The 18,188-nt window shown below is 37.4% G+C and overlaps 1 protein-coding gene across 1 annotated transcript in view; it reads left to right on the top strand.

Annotated features, from left to right (window-relative positions):
- Positions 1-4,681, top strand: part of LOC140239855 (uncharacterized) — a 71,406-nt gene extending 66,725 nt beyond the window's left edge. Inside the window, exons 12-16 of the mRNA XM_072319677.1 lie at positions 240-404; positions 1,232-1,377; positions 1,890-1,990; positions 3,951-4,199; positions 4,670-4,681. Of these exons, the coding sequence (XP_072175778.1) occupies positions 240-404; positions 1,232-1,377; positions 1,890-1,990; positions 3,951-4,199; positions 4,670-4,681 (673 nt within the window). The remainder of the gene's footprint in view (positions 1-239; positions 405-1,231; positions 1,378-1,889; positions 1,991-3,950; positions 4,200-4,669) is intronic.
- Positions 4,682-18,188: the final 13,507 nt, after the last annotated feature.

Raw genomic sequence — 18,188 nt, 5'->3', positions numbered from 1 at the left:
AACCCGGACAACCAGAAACCGTAAAACTTCATCCCGCTCCAATTACACTAAGAAACACATGTTAACATCAAGACAAATCATCAGTAGCAGTTGGAGAGTACCTGTTCTAGAATAAAAGTGTTATTCTTATTACTTTTATGACCACTGTTATCTTTATAATGAGTATCATTGCATTGTAGTATATTCTTTGTGCTTTTGTCTTTTGTCGCTTCCAATTTTCATTCCGGTTGACCACGCAGCGACGAGAAGTGTCCTGGTACCCTGTTGATGGGAGAAGTCCGGGAAGGAGAGTGCTACGAACTCGTGATCACCAACAAGGACGGTCTCTATCGCTACAGGCTCGGCGATGTCGTCAAGATTACCGGCTTCTTCAACCAGTCTCCAGTCTTTCAATTCCAATACAGGTAGGCCTACAGTGGACTCCCGTTATAACGAAGTCCTCGGGACAGGCAGTTTTCTTTCGTTATAACCGAACAAATAAACCATGAAAATACATAGAGTGGACAACGTAAGTTGCGCCCTGAATCTTCACTTCGTTTTAACCGGAATTTCGTTATAACCATGTTCGTTATAACGGGAGAGCACTGTACATCAAAATATTTGATTCCAATCCAGCTCTTTGTCGAAGACTCGCAGTCGTGTAATTTATTTCTGTTATGAATAAGTAATTGATTAGCGACGATATTTTGTTGTATTATTAGGGTCTTGAGTGGTGTTAGTAATACCCGTATTTGTTTCTGTTGAATTTCAAAACGACTTATGTGCAGTGTACTTCCTTTTTTTGGAGGTGATTATACCGTTTATGCCAAATACCCTGCTTAATATTCTGTTTACAATCATCGGGCTTTTATCTCTATGTGACATACAGAGTAGAAAACATTGCTTGTTGCTGTATTTTCCCACCTGTACTGCACTCGTGTTCAATTCGTGCAATATGTCAATGGGCTCCATGAGATTTGCTCCGACCTGTGGCTATTGCGGCAATGCGGCTTTAAAATATCTGCACGTTAAACCAAATATAAAACCCTTCCACAAACGTATTCCAAACCCTAACCCTAATCCTAATCTTCACATCAAATTAAACCTAAAACCTTATCACAACCCAAACCCTAATTCTAGGTCCTTGGAGGAAAGAAGACCGGAGCAATTGCTGCAGGAGCAGTGTCACCGTTTGTTTGTTTGTTTTTTGAATATCCACTAGTTGTAAGACTTTGTCCATTGAACTACACAGAATCGGTGAGCTGATGAACCTTAGATCAGAGAAGACCTCCGAGGTGGCAGTCACCAGGGCGCTACAGGAAACAGTAGACAACGTTGAGGGCGTTCAGCTGGTTGAATACGTCTGCGCCGACGGGGCTCTAGTGGATGAAGCTTTGAGTAAGTCTCTACTTCCTGTATTTTTAGTTGTATTTATTTTACTAGAGTAATGTAATACTCAGTCAATATCGTTCGATCATTAAAGCTGCAGCTACCGACACTTATTTGAAGGACACACATAGAGAAATCATTGCAATGTTGTTTTCTGTTTGTTGTAGGCTACTTGGTCCATCTTAACTGTTTGTTTTCGGAGTTTCTTTGATATCTTTTGTTTTTCTTTGCGTTTGTATTCACGGTCATTGACAAGCAAAACGAAAGCAGGCCTTGTTTAATTCTGCAACTTTCTCCGCAACATTTCATTTCAGACCGAGCATTTTTATTACGAAATGTGTATCTCGTTTTGGCAAAATGGACTTCTGATCAGCATGTAGTGTGGTGGCGCTGTTTATCGAGCGAAATCGAGGCATACTGACGTGTACTGGTATGTCAAGAAGTCATCTGATGTTGTTGTATTTAGTTTTTGTGTGTGTTCCTTATCATAGAATGTGGATTTCCTCCTTCTTTTATCGCAGATGAGAAAACCCCTTCAAATAGTATGTACTACGTCATATTCGTGGAGCTCGCTTTGTCCAAAGGGTCAGAGTTTGTAACGCGCGCCGATCAATGCAAACAGGTGAGCTTGTGGTTTATGATGTCGTTGTGTAAACGTTCGTGTGTTCTTTTGCAATCTTGAACATTACATTCCTTTCATAAGCTGATATATTGCAGAGGTAGGTGATTCAGACCTTTCCCCAGAATGATAAAACTGTAAAGTTCTTTATGGTAGAGGGGAGACTACTATAGATTTCCAATGAATCTATTCCCCCCCCCAAAAAAAAAAAAAAAAAAAAAAAACACCAACAACAAAAAAAAAAAAAAAAAACCCAAGCGTTGTTCTCGGGACAATAGGGAGCGTATTGTCGAGTGACTTGGGTTTAATAGTCTTTTATTTCTTTAAGAAAAGCCCTTTGGCGCGTTTCACCGTAAGATTTCACACATTATGTTCACAGATATTATTCTTTAACAATGCAAAATTTTGTAACGTTTGCAACAAGTGAATACGACCTTTAACACTTAAGATTTTCACTTCATGCAAATTTTGTCATATTTGGATTTGCAATGAAGTACGCCTGTGGTATGGTGCTGAGGTATAAACGGTGATATTGTCTGAAAGGTCTTCCATTGATCTGCATACAAACCTTCATTCATAGACTTACAATTTCTTAAATGGCACTGGGAAAAAACACTTAACTGCATCAAATTATTATATTGTTGTACTATTCATCTCCTATGACTTCTTAACGATTACAGACATCATAAATACAATGTGAAATAGGTGTTTCTTCATTTCATATTCCTCGAAAAGATCACTGACTGACTTATGAAGAGAAGTAATCATCCCCCTTTAAAATATTATAAGTGAATCTGTTTCAGCAGGGGTTGTTTTAAATTTCACGACAGTTATAATCGTCTGGTTTTAGATAAAGAGTTCACTGTTGCGTTTGAGAGACTTGACTTTTTCTATTTAATATTCTTCAAGACATTCTAAAGTAAGTATTTCTTCATTCATACTTATCGCAAAGACCATTGACAGACTTAGGATAATAGTGGAAGGGAAGATAATCATCAACCCTTCCAATATCAAAGTTTACATCTGTTTCATTAGGGGTTTGTTTAAAATTCAGTGAGTTATTGTTGTCTGGTTTTGACAAAGAGTTCGTTGTTCCGTTGGACAGATTTGACAATCTTTAGTCGAAGCAACTTGAACATTGAGCAAAGGATTCAGTTGATGCTATCTACTTACCATGATATGGATGGCCTACTGCCAGTAACGCGTGTCGAAAAAGCAAACACGTAATGTTATTCTGCTCGTGGTGATTAACATGTTATTTGGTAATGCTATGAGACCGACTCCTTCATGGTTCAGTTGGTGGGTGAACCGCTTACACTAAAATAATACATTTTGTTGACGTGCTTGTATGTTTTGCTTCAGACGTTCAATTGCTCATTTTTTATTCATATCATACATCTAATAGGCTATAATTCTTTCATAACAAATATGAAGTCATAATGTATGCTGCACACATCAAGAACAGTGAGAAACAGAGTGATAGAAAGAGAGAGAGAGAAACAAACACACACACGCAAACACACACACACACACACACACACACACACACACACATATATATATATATATATATATATATATATATATATATATATATATATATTATATATATATAACGAGAGTAAGGAGGCGGTAGACGTTGCTTTTGAATCCTCACAAGTGATTTTACTTCAAGCTTTCGGACTTTCTGCCCTTTGTCAAGACTGACAAAGGACATACGACTCACACACACTATATATATATATATATATATATATATATATATATATATATATATAGTCGTAGGATAGTGAGCTCGAATCTGCCGAATAATATCTTTCTGTCACTCCACTCTCTCAAAAGGCTACTAACATGGGGCATATATTCATACAAAGTGTATACATGTACTTATCTATCTCTCACTCATATCTAATCTATATATCTAAGTATATATTAATCAATCTATAATTTATCTCGCGTACAGTTTACAGACGAATTCGACGCAAATCTCCGAAGCGCAGCAAGTGCTTACGACTCGTGCCGAGAGTCGAACGAGTTGGGTCCGCCTCGGGTCTTCTTCGTCGACAGCCACGCCTTCTCCGACTTCAGGGTCCACCTCCTGGAATCGTCGAGCGGGGGCTGGGCTCAGCTGAAGGTCCCCCGGAAACTCCGCCTGCTTGAGTGGGTCCAACTCTTCCTCGAACACGAGCTCAAGCACGACCCCGCGGAGATGGTATAGACCAATATCCCATCTGGCAGCAACATCCGCGATTACTGCTGTGTCCCACGCGCGTACGCGTAGTAAAATGCACGATTTAAACTGCGACCGGCTCGCGCCCGAAGCAATCATGCTTTCAGCTTACGCATACGCGGATGGGACACCGCACTTTTATGGCGGATTTGCTGCCAGTCCGGAATGGTCTAAAAAGCCGAGCTTCTCAACCTTTTGCAACCCGAGGCCCACTTTGGCTCCTACAAAGTTTTTGAAGGCCCAGTTACATGTGCAGATCAATACAAACCTTGTTTATATTTATTTTGGGAAGACATGACGGCCCTCCTGCGGGAGCTCGGGGCCCACTGGCTGAGAAGATCTGGTCTAGAGAGTACAAGAGGGTGTGTGGGGGAGGGGTGGGGTAGGGTGGGGAGGTAGTGTCTTGTACCAATTCTCCTTCAACACCCCACTCCCATCTCTAAATTCTGTAGGACCGGAAGTAGACCCTACGTTAACGAATAATTAGTTGACAGGGCTGAAGATTTTTTCTTCTCATATAAACTATGCAAGAAGCAAATCTGGAGTCGAACTCTAGCAGTTGCTGAAATAATGTTATGTATTACATACGTGTTCTCGATATCTTTATTATTCTTTCTTTTTCAAAATGGAACTTTATGTCGAGAAGTAAAGCTGGAATTGGTTATGAAAATTTAGAGTTGTACCGATGTTATCTTGCTCAAATCTAGTCAAATTGCGTACAATATATTTACAGATAACATACCTCTAGAATGGAAAGCTTTGTTATAAACGTTGTGAATTAAATGTAGATTAACTATATGGTGATATTATCTTTTACATTCACTACAATCGAGGTCTAATGTAGTTCTTTAATGTATTGCTACACCAAAAGCAGTCCGTCTTATGACGTTTTTGAATCGGATATACTCGCATTTACCTTTCACCTTCATTGTGGTATAAAAGCAATTCTAAAACAGAGAAAAGAGGCTCTTTAATTGCTCCTGCCTTGCCAAATAGACCAAATGAGAAACAGCTGTAAGAAATCCTAGGACACAGAGTCGACAAGCATTCAGTGTCACAGAAGAATTTCATCCAGGTTTTGATATTTCTTTAATAGGTTAGACAATCTTAGACTTAACCTTGCTGGAAAGAATACAGAGTTCCAGAGTGTGCTCACAGCGTGTTCACAGTGTCTTCATATAGTCGACTATGTGAAAACGCTCGAATTTAACAGTGCGAAGATGATTTCACACTGTTTCGTGGTTTTCATAGAGTGTTCACATAGTTACATATATGCTTTGTTTCACACTGTGAAGTGACGACTCACATTGTGTTCACACTGTTAAAATGTTCGAATTTAACAGTGTGAAGAGATTTCACACTGTGTTCACAATTTTTTCACATTGAACTGAACTGAACTGAATTGAACACTGTGTTTCTCACACTGTTAGGGACACTGGGTTTTTTTTTTCCCCAGCGGGGTGTGACGTTTTTGAACCAAACATACTCGCATTCACCTCCCATCTTTATTGTGGTATACATGTAAAAGCAATTTATTACTGAGAAAAAGAAACTCTTTGCTCCTGCTTGCCAAATAGGCCAAATGAGAAACAGCTGTAAGAAATTATAGGACAAAGAGCATTTAGTGTCACAGAGGAATTTCACTCATGCTTTGATATTTCCTTGGGTTAGACAATCTTGGACTTAACCCTACTGGAAAGAACACAGTGTCTCACAGTGTGTTCACAGTGTGTTCATATAGTCGACTATGTGAAAAGGCTCGAATTTGACAGTGTGAAGATGATTTCACACTGTGTTGTCAGTGGTTGTGGTTTCAAAGAGTGTTCACATAGTAATGCTATGAGATGCTAAAGAGATTTCACACTGTGTTCACAATGTGTACACACTGTGGTTCTCACACTGTGGGACACTATGTTCTTTCCAGCAGGGAAAAACAGCAGCAAAAGGGGAAAAAATCCTGCGATCAAGGTGCTTAGGGGTAGACTATCAACGTCCTACCACCTATCCTCAGTGCGATGTTTAATAAATGAATTATTGTGTGTTGAGTAGAGCGTCTGTCAATGAATTGGGGAAGTATCAGTGAAGTTTGCGAGGCTTGGTAGATCTAGAGTGTGGATTAAGTTGAACACAGGATTTAGAATAAGTCAGTTCGGTGTTCCACTTTGGGTAGAGCAGGAATATGTCATTTGTATCAAGAGGGCATCTTGAGTTTTTTTTTTTCTTAATTCACTACGATAAACATGTGACGTAATGATTACTCGAGAAATCCGTATAATTGGTGCTTGTCAGCACAACAGCCTGAGGGGGGAAAATGGTATTTGGTGTGTATCAATAGAAAAAGATTGTTAATACATTTAATGAAAAATAATGATAGATGCTTTCCCAAGTGTCACCTGATCCACCAAAGTTATGCTTTGTTTGAACATGGTTGATGAATTCCATAAATATTGTTACATCGGGCAAGTTCATACTTTTTGCTTCTTTGAAAAAATGAAGTGCCTAAACAACTCATGTGCACAGTGATTGCACACGAACTGTGAACTCCAAACTGGTTGATAGAGTAAGATAGTTTAAAGTCGTTAAAAGTTCAACAGAAAACTCGAGAAAAATAATGTAGGGTCAAGCATTGTATCCTATCTGTTTGATAATAAATTGCCGACCAAAAAAAAAAAAAAATAGCAATAAGTCATGTTCAGATAAAGAATAAATTCAACAGAACTGTATGTGACTGTTGACACGCAGAACAAGCCCTTTGTAAATCTTACTCTGAAGCGATAACGTGCAGTTTCATGTGACTTTGTCTTTTGCGGTAAAGCTTGGTTACGTAACTATTCAGCCACAAGAGGCACAATGCTTGTTCATATTTATGTGATTCTTTCAGGAGAGATTCGTCATTGAACAAAGCAAAATCACAAGACAGCGAGACAGGCCTACTGTTTTTGTTTATGAGTCGTATAGCTTCTCTCACAACAGTAACATATCTAGCTGATGGGTACTAAAACTTTTCGTGAAAGCGAAGGAACCATTCTTATTCGTTTCTTTGTAGAATAAATCATGTCATGATAGTACCACATGTCTGTAAAATTTCAGATCTTAAAAATATTGTATTTCATCTGCGAAATGTGACTTGTATGTTTATGTGTGTGTACATCAAGCAAATGTATAGTTGCAAATGTAAACTAGTCAAGAATAGATGAGGTTCTAGGGCAATTAACCCCTGGACAATTGCCCAAGACCCTTCCATGACCCTAGCCCTAATCCTAATCCTGAACCTAGTCCTAACTCTAATTTTTACTCTAACCATATCATTAACCAGTAAAAAGCCGCGAGGTAATTGCCCTGATACGATAGATCAATATAATTTGTGTGTGTGTGGCATGTATGTATGTGTACATACAATACACACCTCACACACACACACACACACACACGTGTTATATATATATATATATATATATATATATATATATATATATATATTAACATGTTGAGAATTCACGTATTGGCTCCACGAAGAAATGAAGGAATAAAATGGTATTGCATTTTATACCGTCATTGTCAAGACTCCTGAAGAAGGCGAAGGCCGCTGAAAATTCGAGTCGAATAAACTCATTCTGTATTGGCCAAAAATGCATTACCAGTTTATTTCTTCATTATACATATATAGTATTTGCATACGCTTTTGTGTATGTCTGCTTCAGAATCGGATTTTAATCTAACATCACATCGCATCCTGGTCGCTGATGAAGAATGCGATACTAACCTGTTTGGTGTCTTGTTTCTAAAACATGCGCTTTCCTCGCCAGGGTAAAGCGTTTTAATGCTATCATATATATATATATATATATATATATATATATATATATATATATACAGCGAAGAATCAAGAAATAAACTAGTAATGCATTATTTCGCCAATAAGAATGAGTTTATTGAACAACTCAAATTTTCGGAAATTGTCGGTGGCCTCCACCTTCTTCAGGAGTCTCGACGGGGAATGTCAATTCCCCGTCGAGACTCCTGAAGAAGGTGGAGGCCACCGAAAATTTGAGTTGTTCAATAAACTCATTCTTATTGGCGAAATAATGCATTACTAGTTTATTTCTTGATTCTTCGCTATATTGGAGCCAATACGTGAATTCGCAACATGTTTATATATATATACATATATATATATATATATATATATATATATATATATATATATATATATAGGCCTACTGAAAGCATAAACGCACGCACATACCCACACACACATTGACACACACACACACACTCCTCACTACACACTCACTCAAACACACAGTATCATTATAAGCATAGCATGCCTGCTGACTCTTTTGTTTTGGACAATAAGGTCTTTTAAATCAACAGGAGAGCGACAAGCAATACTGCTTACTATATCAAATTAAAGATACCGATTAAAATTATCAAAATTTATCAAATTAAAGATACCAGTAACCTGAGGCAGGTTACAAGAACATCACTCCATATAACGATCATCATCATTTTGATTTTATTTGATTTTGATTTATTCACAAAATGCATAATATACATACAATTTACACAAATATGCACATAGTTTGTACATGGAATGATTATGTCGTATACATTTTGTGTGGATCGTCATAAGCTATGAAAAACTTGACTGTGACATCCAATAGATATAACCCATACATTATTATGTACGGTCTCGTACTACAAGACGGTCTCGTACAAGTCGAAATACTGAATTGAATTGAATTGCTGAAACTGCACTGGTCTTACACTCGAGACATTGAACAGTTGCATCGCGTTCATATTCATATTTCACTTGACATAATATACAACTAAGCAAGAAAAATACAAACAAACAAGATACAAAATATGATATAAAGCGGGTCATGACTAGAAAGTCTGTCAGCATACATACGTACATAAAAGACAATTCTAACATGTGAAATAATATGAAGGAACCGCAAAAAGCAAAGCCTGTATCCGCGGGTTCCATGGGAAAAAAATACCAATACAAATTTGTTTTGCAATGGAGATAAGGACACAAAGTACTAATGAAGAAACTATATGAAAGCTAAAATAGCAAGGTACAAATATCAGTTAAGTTCAACGAAAATTCTACTCCAGATGTATATCAACATTATTGTGTTCATTTTGTCGATACACTGGGACTGGACACAAGACAGATATTTTCAAGTGCACGTTTTCGTTAGGGTTATTTTAAGATTTAACATTCCGTAGTCAGTTGGTAGAGACGAATTGTAGCAGCAGCGTCTCAACGTGTTCACACACACACCGCGCGTCTTTTTGTGCCGTCTGAGCACCCTTCTCGAACCAACTCTATTCCGTTGCTGTACCTCACCGTAAGGCAGCGGCCCGATGAGAAGTTCGGATCAAACGCTGAGAAGCGGGATAAAGTGAAATTGAAAGCTTGTAAACATGAATCAAGAATAGTGAACTGCTTTACTTAATTATGGTTGATGACATAGAGTACACATGGCTCAATAGACATAGAGAAGAAACGCTCGGAAAGAGTAACTGTGCTGAATGAGAAAGTCAACTAATAATTGTGATCTATAGAATGCTTTAAAGAGATGGTATAGTTTCGGATGGGATGAGACTTCAGGTATCTCATGTTTTTGATGATAATTTTTTTTCAGATAAAAGTTTTCTTTTAGAAACCTTCTCAGGAAATATGAAAGAGCATATAATTCTTAGAGGAATTCCAAGTTTATTTGATGAAAATTGGTTTTGAAATGGCATAGATACAAAAAACGAAGTGATCCTAATGAAAGGTGGGACTCATCTTCTATTAGGATAGCTTTGCTTCACTTTGTTTTTGGATATCTCAGTCATCTGAAAACCGATTTTCATCAAATAAGATTTGAATTCCTCTTAGAATGGTATGATTATTAACATAATACCCATCTGGCAGAAATTAAAAGCTTAATCCTCATGTCAACCGATACTATATATCGCCCATTAAGCATCCCGTATTCTTTTCGGTGAAGACGACTGTGGTAATGACTATGATGATAATAATTATGATAATTATGATGATTCTACCGCCATAGGGCCTATTTCCACTATCACTACCACTACTATTACTACTACTACTACTATTGACTATACTTTTAACAGTATAAGTGAATTATCGTGGTATTGATAATCACATCAGTGATAATAACTAATAGTAATACTATTACCAATACTACTACTTCTACTACTACTTACAACAACAACAGTAGCAATAATAATGGTAATGGTAATGATGACAACAATCAGTGATTCAGATGAAATATTTGCACTCCTTGGTATATTATCAGAGTTACTCGTAAAATTGTAAGCGAATCATGTAAGCAGGTGGTAAGCGGAAGCTGAAGTCACCTTCGAACAGATACCTGGATACCTGTCAAACAAGTCAGATGTACCACAGCATGTGTTCAATGAAAATTAAAATAACAAACAAACAAACAAACAAATAAACAACAAGCAAACAGAGTTTCTTGCCTCTTGTCACGTCCAAGCCAAAGCAGTAGAGGGGAATACTATTGTTCGCTCCGCATCGCCACTCTGATACCGGCAAACCAGTAGAATTTACCAAGGGGTTCCCCGCCTCCGACCAGCAGCACGTGCAGTCCAACCAGATGGGTCCACTAGAGTTGCCGCAGGCGGTGTCCATGGCGGTGATCATGGCCGCCATTTGGGACATATTTCCGGGCAGAATAAACCTTTGCTGCTGACAGAATTTCAGCGCCTTGTCGTAGGTACGTTTCTTGCATTTGTATCTCACGATTCCTGTAAACAAGAAAAAAGCGTGTGCAATCAAACCAAACACACATGGTTGATTGGTAAATTTCTTTCTTCTGTAGACATTGGCAGAGAGTGATATTGGCAATCAAGTTTGTGAATGAGACAAAATGCATCAACGAAGTGAAAACTGACGAACTGTGATTGTTTTTATCGTCTCGAATATTAAACATTATGTGTATGGGCTATTGATTTAACAGAGAAGCGGCACCAGAATGTAGGTCTTATACTGTTACAACGGCTTTGTAAAATAAGCCATGATTCTGCAAAAAATGACATCCTCCCCCTCCCCTCTCTGTCTCTCCTTCATCTGCTTCCTCTCCTTCTTCCTACTCTATGTAAAATCTTCTATGACAAGACACCTTTACACATCAATCTCTAAAACGAATTCCCTTGGTATACACAAATCAATAAAACAGGTTGCTTATCTTATGTCACAAACTTTCATCCGGACAATATTTTTTCGCTTTTTGTCACTAATCAGCTGCTTATCATTCCTTGCTTATGCATGACGAATTTTCATCAGACAAAATGTCCTCTGTAGGCATACTTATCACAAGAATTATTTAATTAGTGCAAAAAACCACCAAACAGACACAAACTTATTTGATATATCTACCATGTTCAGCCAATGAAACATTTGACGTCAGCGATGTTTGCGCAGGCGCAGTAACATTGGTAGTCGTCTGCGCGGATGGGACTGTATCGGCTGTGGTGGAAGTCGGGGAGGAGTCCGTACCGATAATATGATCTGTTTGACTCCTCGTATCGACAGACGGGTCTGTGGCATTGCTTTGTATCGGTATAGAGGAATTAGTATCGATTCTCGGTGTTGACTGCACAGGATGGTTGGTGTCTGTACCTATAGTGATTGTGGCTGACGTCGATAGCTGTCCGTGGGGATCGATATCTCTGAACCTGGTCGAGGATGTCGTCGTTGTAGTCAGAGCTTCAGATGGGCTAGTATATTCCGTTATCGAGTATCGGTCGTGGACTGTGCTGGCGTGTTGGCTCATTAGCATCATGAAATCTATTATGTCTATGGGAATTTCTCCAGCTGATCCTTTGTCTCCAGCAAACCCCGATCCCTGATTAGAATTTGTATCGGTGGTGTCTGCACCCACGGACGTGACACTACCAATGTCTGTTGAATCCAGTGATGGTGTGTTCACACGAGACTCTTCATTTGGCGCGTGTGTATCGGTAGTAGTGGTTGCATCTGCGGGTGGACTATAATTGAGAGTCGTTGATGTCTCCCCAAATTGATTGGAGTGCCTGCTTCTTATCGCTGTTAACACCGAGAATTGCGTTGCAGGGTGATGAGCTGCTGCAGAAAACAAAAAAGACGAAGAGATTATGATAACAATAATGATTGCTGGTGGAGATTTACTTAAATGTTAGCTATTACATGTTTAGTTTCACAGAGAGTATTTTACAAATGAAATAAAACCTTACAGCCGTATCCACCTTGTGTAAAGGTATCTCTTTTGGTAAAATTCTTATGAGAAAATGTGTAACAAAAGAGTGATATTTTATTGGTTTTGTAGCCAAATTTATTTTCAATATTTTCTTGTTATTACCTAGCCCATTTCTCTGATAAACGGAAAGCACCAGATATCCAGATATTTATATTTTTAATCTATTTTTTTCTAATTCATTATCTATTTTTTTTTTTTTTTTTTTTTTTTTTTGCTGGTCGTAGATCTCTCGGTATCCATTGAATGGGGGTACCATTGACCTCGACCCCCCCCCCCCGAAAAAATTCCGCGGCCCCTGTACAAAAGGGATTTAGATACTCACCGGTCTCACAGTGCACCCCTGTGAACCCCGGAGGACAGTGACAGGTGTAACCAGACATAGTCTCCTCACAAAGACCGTTGATACAAGGATTCCAGAAACAATCTAAGTGGCACATTGAAAGAAAAACGTAGCCTTATGATTTATTCATGCAGCTTGTTGCAAAGTTATTAATGAATGCAAAGATATTTTCACGATGTTTGAGAAGCAACGATTTCGAAGGAAGCAACGTAGATAATATTTCATAGTAATTATCATGAGCGAGTTAGAGTTTCTGTGTGGTTATTGATACCAGGGCTCTGTTTTATGAAGAGTTATAATTGATTATGTAGTTGATTTCTATCATAAATCTATGACAGCCTGTGTGGTAAGGGAATTTATAACCGATTATGTCTTTTGATAAAACTGGGCTCACGTAATTTATCCTGACATGTATGATGTAGCTAAATCACCTCTGTATTTCTTCAAATTTCCACGATCTATTGTATTCTTTCTAAAATATTTAATGCCGACACCTTTTGCATTGCATTTTTAAATCTATTTCCAAGCTCTATTGTCTTGTGTACAGTGTGCCCAAGTCGTAGGCATAAGAAGTTAATTATCCCTTTCATTACACTTTCTTAAATCCTTCCTTTTCCTCACCCTTAAGTTCGGTCTCTTGTTTTGCCTCTTTCCTTATGTTTTCTACATATTTCTCTTCTTTTTTTAGGTATCTATCGTTTTTTTTTTCATTGTTGCAAGCGAAACCCATAAGCAAAGGACTTAAATACATTACTTGTAATGCATCAATTAAGATCAGCTGTACCATTGTTTTATGCTTCATTTAGTAAACTGGGCAAAATGAATGTCTTAATTAGTCAGTTTTTTTTTTAATCTATGAGTCAAACTAGCGAGAAAGTAAGTAAGCGAACAAATTAATAAGCACAAGACGAAGCCGTTACCCGGTATGCGGCAGACCGGGTACCCACGTGGTGTACCACCTCTTCTCCTTCCGTGGCAGGTTCTGGCTCCAAGACCCTGGCGCGTGAATTTAGGAATGAGCTGCAAGTCCATGCCACTGACGATCGTAACTTCACATCTGATGGAGATCGGCAGAGTGTAGTTCAGTTTGTAGTTTTGTCTACATTCACCAAACACTAAGGGGTTTTTGTGGAATTTTGACGAGAACGAAGGGACACGGGTATGAAAAGAAATGGGAAGAGAAGTTAATATTTCAATTAGATGATAATTTCGACAGGTGGATGCACACGAGAAGCAGTAGAATAAACAGTAGTTGCAATTGTAAAAGTAATATAGAAAGAATAGTATAGAAGTAACGTTAATTTGTGTTAATAATAAGTATCTTATCTTCTTAATGAAGTTCAACTTTTGTTGCATGTCATCAGATCATCTGCTGAAGATTCGTCGTTCGTCAACAATACCATGTAAAGAGTATGAATTAGTTATTTCAACTTTTCTCAAGTCATGTGTAAGATTAAGATGGAACTATTGAAAATACCAATCAAGTTAAGAAACTACGTAATATCTTAAACTTTGCCCCTGAAACTACTTGAAATTACTTTTTAACTTAAAGTCAGTATCTATTGCTCTAAATAGCAATAAATCAGATTTCGCTAAGATTTGAACAACAATGATAAGTCTTTGTTCATCATATCGACCCAAGAAATCACTCTTTAATTCGTCCAAGTTTTCTGACGTGTCTATCCTGAAAACTTCTTTTTTCCACCTAGGCAGGAAAAGTTCATCTCAAATACGACCTCGTCACGCAACTAAATGGATCAAATTATATCTCTGCATTAGATAATTCATAACCTCTAACTGCTCAAACGACAGATTTCATTATGTCTGCCACACTGCTCAAACCAGCCGAGTATAATTGAACTGTTATCCTATTCATTCGCCTTAATGACCGACGCTCGTATTTTGTTTGCATTTTGCACGAAGCTTTAAAGCGATGCATTAAAAAGAAACTTAAAAAAAACATGATGTTCCAATAAAACTCACCCCATCTCAGGTCGACACTCATCGCCATGGCAACCAGTGCGCACACTCTGACAATGTAAGATGACTGCAATTAATAAAAGAAAAAGCGTGTTCTGATGAATAATACCCCGTTATATATACGTATAATAGGGAGAGTGACGTTTAGTATATACGCGGAACGCAATAAGGATTGCGCGTGACCTTTAACAGTAGATCACAATTTCTAAATCAAGAAAGAAATTTTAGTCCAAGTTGCACACAAATCAAAATTAGAAAACTGAAAGCAAGAACGAAGGAGCAACTAAGACTTCTTTCCTTATCAGAAGGAATTCGCGAGGTTTACGGATCATGAAACTACCGCTTAATCATCTATATCACTTCAAAAATTCACAATCTTGGTGATCCTTTGTTAAAGTATGAAAACCCTCACATATCCCAACTTCTAAAACAGAGTAATGAATGAAGATTATGGGCTTATTTCACTGCTACGTCGTCCTTTGATTCAAGTAGAAGCTCTGGTAGTCATAGATTGAGACACCATTTTGATACCTGTAATTGTTCTTGAAGGTTTTCAAGCATCAGGTTGGTTTCTAATTAATTTACGAGTAATGCTATGTATCATCTCAGTATTTCACAATTTTACCTTACTTGTCCTTATCGGATTATGCGGGACAACGGTATCTGAAAACATACTGACGTCATCAGAGATGATAAGGTAAAAGAGATATCAAGCTTGGTAAAGAACGAAGTCTCATAGATTCCTCATTGTTTGAATTTTGAGAAATGAATGATCTACCTGGGTACTAGTAAATTTTAAGACATTAAACTCAAAGATGTAATTTCATTTTCTTAACATTGCCGTTTAAATGTCATCCAAGCTCATTGCTTGATTGGACAGCTATATAGCGCCCATAACACAGCAGCAAAATAGTAATAATGATAATGATGATAATAATAATAATGATAATAATAATAATAATAATAATAACAATAATAGTTTATGATATTTTCAGAATTAAGTTTAACAGGTTTAACCTACTGTCCTCTAAATTTAATATTCGTCTTCATGAAGACATACATAGTGAACGCATTGTAAATCTGTTTCCCGTTTAAGGTACGTGCGTTAACTTACCATGTTGAAGAATAATCTGCGTCTCTGAAACAGGTGAGAAGATGCATCTGTATATAATGACAAGCCTAGGGAATGACTCGATCAGATCAGGGAAGTGGCTCCCTGATCAGATATACCACTTTCAGGTTGATATTGTCCGTTTTGAGGTGAAAGATGCGATTCCCGCATGTCGACTTTTATCGTGACTGACAGGGCGCCTACGATTTTATATTCATGAAAATTAATGCTCTTCATTAATTCATGAAAATTAAAGTTCATGAAAATTAATGCTCTTCGACGAATAGAAAGAAACCGACCTTGGTACACGACTCTTCTATCATTAATCAAAGGCGGTTTGAAACGGATGTCCATTGTGAAGGATGTAAACAAGAATAAAGCTTGACTAGAACATCTATCTATCGCCGAGGTCCGTAAACAGTTCCCCTTCGATTGTGATTTTAATAGACTCAAACGTTTCATGAACACGTGCCGAAACACTATATACAAAAAGAAAATGAAAATGAATTACTTCGCTCCAAATACACTGCATTTCCACGTACGGCATTAAATTTGAATTGTATGCTTCATGTCTTGTTAAATTTATGGTAGTCATGGAGACCGCGTTTTCGGGTTCTGATCAAACGACAGGTAACGCTATAGGAATACTCCAAACCAGAGGCCGTATGCTCAGTTTCAATTTGACCCGTTTAACAATAATATCCTTTCCTGTCACTGTAGTTTTAAATATTTAAAATCCCGGGTAGGTAAATTTCGAAACACGTATAGCGTGATGGTCTGTTCAATATTCAATTTTGAATACTCTAGCTCAGTCAGAGTGATCAGCAGGAGTACAGGGAATTCATTAAATAAAAAAGTACCGTCGACAGTGAATATCGGAAAGTGGAGGGGAAAAAAAAAGAACGTTAGCAAGTACATTACTAATTAATTTCACTCGTCTATTACTAAGGCTATAGGCTTATAGGCCTATTTCACTAAATTTCACTGAGAATGTTTCACCACCAAAAAAAGAAAAGAAAGAAAAGCGGAGAAATGATGGGCGAATTTTGACTTCCTCTAGTATGCTGGGGTTTTGTGTGTGTGTGTGTGTGTGTGTGTGTGTGTGTGTGTGTGTGTGCTTGTGTGCATAAACATACATAAAAATGTATCCGCGTGTATAATGAATTATGTAAATACCATTTGTAGAGATAATAGACTACAGAGAGGTTGTATCACACATACCACATATTCTCCACAATATTACGCAGATAACTTATAGAATGCATATGTCACATTTGTATTCAGGAAGGCATAATTAATCTCGTATTGGTCGTGATAATAAACAAATGTAAAAGTTTAACTATTATTTATGTGTAAATGTTCACAATTTACATTACTAATCCGCATTTAAACAATCTATTAAACTGCTAAAAGTGATAGATTAACATAGGAGTAATCAGTAAATCTGGAAGGAAGCTTATCTCAAGATGATAATTCTAATTGGTCAAAGGGAACAAATCCTTAACGTTGGACTTTCAATTACATTCGCACTGAATCAACAACAACAACAACGACAAAAAATGGCCCTTGCCGTGGACTTATAGAGCAGTTAAACAAAGTAGAGATGTTTACATTGCTTTAGAGGACATGAAATAGCTAGGTCACTGATGTTTGCGCCGTATTTTATATAAAGAAATTGTAAAGTAAAGAAAGTTTGTACGCACCAGTCATTCGAACAAGATTTCTATTAAAAAACAAATCAAACACTTCAACATGTCACGTAAATGAAACATAGCTTGTTTTATACTCTGTATTTATTATATGTCACCAATAATTGAACGTTTTCTATATTGGACAACCTGTCATTCGTCATCAACACCCAACTCAAATGGCACAGTCATCACGTTCATTTCACATAATTTAAATTACAGCGAGAAATTTTGAAATTCATGTTTTTAAACAATTCATGATTTCATAAGGTCACAGTGTTTAAAGTTTAGTGTTTATTTTCCTACACGAGTGATCGAACACGATTTCTGAAAAAAACAACAACAACAACACTTCAACCTAACACGTAAATGAAGCATAGCTTGTTTTATATTCTGTATTTGTTGTATATGTCACTAATACAGTTGTAATCAAACATTTTCTATTCAGGACAATCTATCATTTGTCGTCACGACCCAACTCAAATGGCACAGTCATCATGTTCACTTCATTCATTACCGAGAAAAAGAAATCGTTGAAATTGATTCTTTTAACATTTCATAAATTCATGG

Source organism: Diadema setosum, chromosome 16, assembly GCF_964275005.1.
Source record: "Diadema setosum chromosome 16, eeDiaSeto1, whole genome shotgun sequence".
In the NCBI taxonomy this organism is placed as follows: domain Eukaryota; kingdom Metazoa; phylum Echinodermata; class Echinoidea; order Diadematoida; family Diadematidae; genus Diadema; species Diadema setosum.
The sequence above is the reverse complement of the archived record's forward strand: the minus strand, read 5'-3'. Positions and strand labels throughout refer to the sequence as shown.